This window comes from Pristis pectinata, chromosome 6, assembly GCF_009764475.1.
Source record: "Pristis pectinata isolate sPriPec2 chromosome 6, sPriPec2.1.pri, whole genome shotgun sequence".
In the NCBI taxonomy this organism is placed as follows: Eukaryota; Metazoa; Chordata; class Chondrichthyes; order Rhinopristiformes; family Pristidae; genus Pristis; species Pristis pectinata.
In genome coordinates, this window is record NC_067410.1 from 61,579,575 (window position 1) to 61,586,469 (window position 6,895).

General features: G+C 45.4%; 1 protein-coding gene across 3 annotated transcripts in view; it reads right to left on the reverse strand.

The window, feature by feature from the left end:
* Positions 1-2,442, reverse strand: part of sned1 (sushi, nidogen and EGF-like domains 1) — a 111,751-nt gene extending 109,309 nt beyond the window's left edge. For all 3 annotated transcript variants that reach the window (XM_052018508.1, XM_052018507.1, XM_052018506.1), the window contains exon 1: positions 2,190-2,442. In XM_052018508.1, the coding sequence (XP_051874468.1) occupies positions 2,190-2,399 (210 nt within the window). In that variant the 5' untranslated portion in view covers positions 2,400-2,442. The remainder of the gene's footprint in view (positions 1-2,189) is intronic.
* Positions 2,443-6,895: the final 4,453 nt, after the last annotated feature.

The following is a 6,895-nucleotide window of genomic DNA, read 5'->3' on the forward strand; positions in this document are numbered from 1 at the left end:
ATGAAAACAGGCCCTTTGGCCCAACTCACCCATGACAACCAAGATATCTATCCAAGCTGGTCACATTTGCCTGCATTTGGCCCATATCCCTCTAAACCTTTCCTATCCATGTACCTATCCAAATGTCTTTTAAACATTGTAATTGTACCCGCCTCTACAGTTTCCTCTGGCAGCTCGTTCCACATACCCGCCACCCTCTGTGTTGGAAGGTTTCTCCTCAGCTCCCTTTTAAATCTTACCCCTCTCACCTATGTCCTCTAGTTTTAAACTCCCCTACCATTGGAAATAGACTATAGGCATCCACTGTATCTACATCACTCATGGTTTTATATACCTTGATAAGATCACTCGTCAGCCTCCTACATTCCAGGGAAAAAGTCCCAGCCCATCCAGCCTCTCCTTATAACTCAAGCCCTCCAGTCCCAGGAGCATCCTCACAAATCATTTCTGCACCCTTTCCAGGTTAATGACATCCTTCCTTCCTTCTGCCTTCATGCATGAGGTCACTTTTTAGTCTATAATAACACATACTCTTTCCTTTGGCATCTTCTATCCAGTCATATATTTTTTTTCACGGATTCACTTTGTCTTCCTGCTTCCCTTTCTTTATTTTTACTGCTGTGCTGCCTCCACCCCTCTGGGCTCCGCAATGTTGGGTTCTTGTTATTTTTTTCTATTTGCCTCTTATACCATGTATGTTACACACGTGGATGGGAGACGGGTGGTGTTGAAATCAATATTTATGAGCTCTCATTTTCTTTTGTTTGTAACTTGGGTTAGAGTGAAAATAATGAGCAGCTAGAGTGATCAGTGCATAACTATGATCTGACAGAATGGCTACAATCCCAATGGACAGATTATAATAGTAGGGTTAATGATATGACTTGGGTAGAAGAAAGGCTAGGTAAATCTCCCAGTGTATAACAGCGGTCAGGTGAAGGGTGCAATATATAATCACACACTACACCACAATGAGCAGGTAAAGTATCCAGTGTATAGCAATATATTCGTATTAAGCACAGTTTAGAATAAACAATGTCTAATAACGGCCATTTGGAGTGTCTAATTAATAGCGACAAGCAGGTGAAATGTATAATGGTAGATGATGTGGTTTATAATAATAAGGCAAGGGCACCTGATGGATAATAACTGGGGAGGAAGAGTGCTCAGTGGATAATAATAAATGGCAGAGCACCTGGTGCGGAAAAACATATGGTACCTCTCCCTGGGTGTGTAATAACGAACAGGCAAAGCATCAAGTTAATCAAAATTGGCCGAGTGTCCAGTGCATAAGGATGGGTGAATGGACTGCCACAGCACAATCATGGGCAGATGGTCTGCACGATTTCTAACGGTCAGCACTTGGGTTGCCCAGTGCATTACCCTGGACAGTGAACTACTAGAGCATTAAACTGGATAGTGGTGGCTGGTGTTCAATGATCAGCAAATGGAGTTCCCAGTGACACTGGGTGTTAAAACATCCGGTATATAACGCTGGGCTGTGAAGTTGTAGTTTATAAATCGGCGGATCATAATTGACAGAGCGCTCAGTGTACATTAGTGGCCACAGAGAAAGCTCCACACATGATAATGGGCAGTGTTTAATAATTAGTTCACCAAATGCTCCGTGTGTAATAAGCAAGCAGAGCATACGTTGTATAATAATTGGCAGCGGTTGCGAGTGCAATAAGAACTAAGTGTATAACAGTGGGCAGCGCAGTGCCCTTTCAGAACAATGGAATCGTGGAGCGGCCGGCGGACAACCAATGATCAAGTTACCAGTGCAATGAATTTGGCAGTGCCTGGTACATAGCCCCCTTCTTCTGGACAAGTGGGATCGGAGTGCATTAAAATGAAACCGCTTGCAAAATAACGGGCCGGTAAAAGCGTCCCGTGGTCGGATGGAACACCCACTCTCTGCCCGACTCCATGTGCAGCAGCAATGGAGTGGATATCTGGCCAGTTTTACCGTAAGCAGCACAACACGGGGCTGGTGGAACAACAGACACCGTGCCCGGGATGAACGGAGGTGGAGGAGACCTAGTTAGTTTGTGGACCTGGGTGGGATCTAACAGGCTGAAGGGCATCTACCTGGGCAGTGGGCGAGGGGGGTAGTAGAGGCAGTCATTACCCCTTGGACTCTCCCTACAAGGGAAGGTGGTGAGATACAGCGAGGGAATGCGACTCACGTAAAGCCCAGAGTGCCTCTCTCCGAAGAAGGGAAAGCTGTGCGAGATCTCCAGCAGCCCGGACCCTCCATCGTCCACTTTGGCATTGACCGAGTCCCCGTTCTCCAGCCCGAATGGGTAAAAGTCACTGAGCGGCACCAAGCAGGAGATTCCTTCCAGCGACCCCAGCACAATCCCGGCGGCCAGCAGCGCTCCGATCCGCAGCTCCATCTGTCTCAGCCCCGAGTCACCTGGACGGTGTGTGTGTGTGTGTGTGTGTTGCACCGGTCCCGGTATCCACAATGTGGCGGGGACAGCCTCCACCCCCTCAGCCACCTCATCCAATCACACTGCCTGAAACCGACACCCGGCCCGATGGGCAGCTTAGCGCCCAATCAGAGCAGAGAGGCCGGCACTCAGATGACCAATCATCTCCAAGGTAGTCTGAATTTCACCAACTTTTTCACCCTGAAAGAGACTTTCTTAAAGCTGAACTCACCAAACGGGACAATCCAGGGTTGGTCTTGGGAGTCCCTCGCATTCATCCTGCAGGTACCTGTACCCAAGCAGGCGCAGAGAGAGAAAGCATACACCAAAACTTCGTTAGCTCAGCGCCCATCGCTACAGTTTAATAAAATCAAATGCCTTTTTCTCCCAGTTCTGAAAGAGCATTCCGGACCTGAAACGTTAACCGTTTCTTTTCCACAGATGCCGCCTGCCTTTTTGGTGTTTGCAACATTTTCTAAGAGGATTTTTTTTCAACAAGAATAATATTTCCCCCCAAAATTAGGGCCCCTTTTATTTTTGCTTGCTCAACAACTCAGAGCAGATGTGTTCCAGATGGGACAATTTCTCCTCTGTACTGTCCCTGCAAGACTGGGTATGGCATGATTATGAATAAGGTAGTCCTATTTTATTTGTCATATCTGAAACATACTTTCAGGTCGGTTTTGACGAAACGTTTTGAAGCTGAAACGGTAACTGCTTCTCTTCCCAAAGACGCTGCTCGACCGTTTAAGTGTTTTCAGCATTTTCTAATTTTATTTCAGGTCATCTGTTAGTGCAGGTAAGATAGAGCAAGGGCCCCGGAAATTTAAAATATAATCTGATTACAGATGATCATCACTCGCTGTTCCGGTGTTATGTATCCTTTTCAACCGGATTGCAGAGGAAGGGAAGACCCATTGGATTGGGAGGTATGGATGTATTGAAGTGTGGGGCAATTTGATGGTATGTCCATGCCAACAAAGCCCAGGAAAAGGAGGCAAAGGTATAAATTAATGGAAGTTCCTTCGGAAATTGCCCAGATAACTCCTCACCAGGAGTATGTCAGATACAACGCATCTTGTTGACCTCATGTGCTGGCAAGAAACAAAATAAGATAGAATTGTAAGAAACAGGAGCAGAAGTGGGTCTTTCAGTCCTTTGAACCTGATCTATTAGTCATCAAGACCATGGCTAATATTCTCCCTCAATGCCATTTTCCTGCTGCGTGCTGCATCCAGATTCCCTTAATATTCAGAAATGTATCCACAGCATCTGGGGTAGAAATATTTTGATCTTTAAAGAGGTGATGCCAAAATTTAATGCCAATCCCTTTTGCTCTTGGGATGTTTGTGGTGAGCTGCCTCCTTGAATCATTGTCCACACAGTGAAGATGGGAGAAATAAAGGACTGCAGATGACAGAATCTAGATGAAAAACACAATGATGCTGGAGGAACTCAGCAGGCCTGGCAGCATCTGTGGAGAAAAGCAGGCTGTCAATGTTTTGGGTCAGGACCCTTCTTCAGGACTGAAGATATGAAAAGGGGAACACCTGCGCTCTGTCCGTAACCTTCTTGTTGCCAGTCACTTCAACTCCCCCCTCCCTCACTGTCACAGATATGTCCATCTATGATAGTCAGGGGTCTCAGGGGATACAACTGAGTTCAGTCAAGATTACTGGAGAGAAGGTGCTCGGGAAACTAAATGGACTAAAGACAGATAAGTCTCCCAGACTGGATGAAGTGCACCCTTGGGTTCTGAAGGAGGTGGCTTTAGAGATTGTGGAGGCATTGGTTATAATTTTCCAGGCATCAATAGACTCTGGCATGGTTTTGGAGGACTGGAAGGTTGCAAATGTAGTTCCACTGTATAAGAAGGGTGGGAGGCAGCACAAGGGAAATTACAGACCTATTGGTCTGACATCGGTGGTTGGAAAGTTATTGGAGTCGATCCTCAAGGATGAGGTTATGGAATACCTAGAGGTGCATGACAAGATAGGTCCAAGCCAGCATGGTTTCATGAAGGGAAGATCCTGCCTGACCAACCTATTGGAGTTTTTTGAGGAAATCTCAAGTAGGATGAATAAGGGACAGGCTATGTATGTTGTGTATTTGGATTTTCAAAAGGCCTTCGACAAGGTGCCACACAAGAAGCTGCTTAATAAGATGAGAGCCCATGGAATTACAGGAAGGATATTAGAATGGGTGGAGCATTGGCTGATAGGCAGAAAGCAAAGGGTGGGAATAAAGGGATCCTGTTCTGGTTGGCTGCCAGTTACCAGTGGTGTTCTGCAAGGGTTGGTGTTGGGGCCGCTTCTTTTTACACTGCATATCAATGATTTAGATTATGGAGTAAATGGTCTTGTGGCTAAGTTTGCAGATGACACCAAGATAGGTGGAGAAGTAGGGAGTATTGAAGAAACAGGAAGGTTGCAGAAAGACTTAGACAGTTTAGGAGCATGGGCAAAGAAATGACAGATGAGATTCAATGTTGAGAAATCTGCAGTTGTACACTTTGGAAGAAGAAATAAATGGGCAGATTATTATCTAGATGGGGAGAAAATTCAAAGTATAGAAATGCAAAGGGACTTGGGGGTCTTCGTGCAGGATACCCTAAAGGTTAACCACCAGGTTGGATCAGCAGTAAAAAAAGCAAACACTATGTTGGCATTCATTTCGAGAGGTATAATGTATAAAAGTAAGGATGTGTTGATGAGGCTCTATGGGGCACTGGTGAGACCTCATTTGGAACACTGTGTGCAGATTTTGGCTCCTTATCTTAGGAAGAATGTACTGATGTTGGAGAGGGTTCAGAGAAGGTTCACGAGGATGATTCCCAGAGTGAAAGGGCTTACATACGATGAGCGTTTGTCGGCTCTTGGACTGTACTCACTGGAGTACAGAAGAATGAGAGGGGACCTCATAGAAACATTTCAAATGTTGAAAGGACTGGACAGAGTAGATGTGGCTAAGTTGTTTCCCTTCGTGGGTGAGTCCAGGACAAGAGGGCACTGTCTTAGAATTAGAGGGTACCCATTTGGAACAGCAATGAGAATAAATTTCTTTAGCCAGAGGGTCGTGGATTTATGGAATTCATTGCCACATACAGCTGTGGAGGCCCGATCATTGGGGGTGTTTAAGGAGGACATCAATAGGTATCTAATTAGACAAGGTAATAAGGGATATGGGGAAAAAGCTGGGAATTGGGGCTAAATGGGAATAGCTTAGCTCATGGTGAGGTAGCAAAGCAGACTCGATGGGCTGAATGGCCTACTACTGTTTTGTGATCTTGCCTTGTGATGTCTTGAAACCTTGCAGCCTAATGGCCTGAATATTGAATTCTCCCATTTTAGGTGATCCCCACTCCCTTCCTCACACCACCCCCCCAACCATGCTTCTTCTCTTCCTCCCTTTCCTAGCCTTTTTTCCCCTCTCTCTTCTTACCTTTGACCAATTGCCCAGTGGATCTGTTCTCCCCTCCTCCCCTGCACCTGCCTATCACTATCACTGAACTGCATCTACCTATCACCTCCCTGTGCCCACTCTGCCTCCCCTCTTTTGTCCAACTATCACTGCTCTGCTTTTTCCATCCTATATATTGGGCTTCCCCTTTTCCTATCTTCAGTCCTGAAGAAGGGTCCTGACCCAAAACGTTGACCACCTGTTTTTTTCCATGGATGCTGCCTGCCCTGCTGAGTTCCTCCAGTATCATTGTGTTTTTCAACACATTTAAGATGCTTGGTATCTCTTTGAAGCCAATCATGTCATTTCCCCAAAGCCTGTAGAAAATAGATAGATCTGAACAAGAGCAACAGTTTGCATATATTTTGCAGATTTTAAATGTTGGAACAAATGGCCAGAGGTTTAACATAGAACATTACAGCACAGTACAGGCCATTCAGCCCACAATGTTATGCTGACATTTTATCCTGCTCTAAGATCTATCTAACCCTTCCCTCCCACAAAGCCCTCCAACATAGGTTTTGCTTCATAATGGAGAGACTGGGAAAGGTTGCAGAGAAGTATTGCGAGTACTGCAAGTTTGGGATAGATTTTTAAAAATGGAGAGTAAAGAGAGGAGGTGATGGGGTGGGGATGGAGCATAAAGCAGCGTGCCTGAGATGGGTGAAGACTTTGCCGCCAATGACAAAGAAATAAAGGTGCAGAAATTCACAATTAGAGCAATGGAATGTGACAAATAAAGTGAAGTGACATGCTATAGAGAGATTTAAGATTAAGAATATTGGGGGCAAGGAGCCAGTGTTGTCTGTTAAGATGGAATGCAAGCAGAATGGAATTTAGAACAAGGGATGATGTGGGTCATGGTAGACAAGTTCGATTTACTGCACAGTGAGGCTAACCAGGGTGGCATCAACAGTTGAACTGTCACTCTGAAATTTTAATTCACTCTATATCATGAACATTACTGCAAAATTGTCTGTCTCTCCATGTCCTGCCCATTA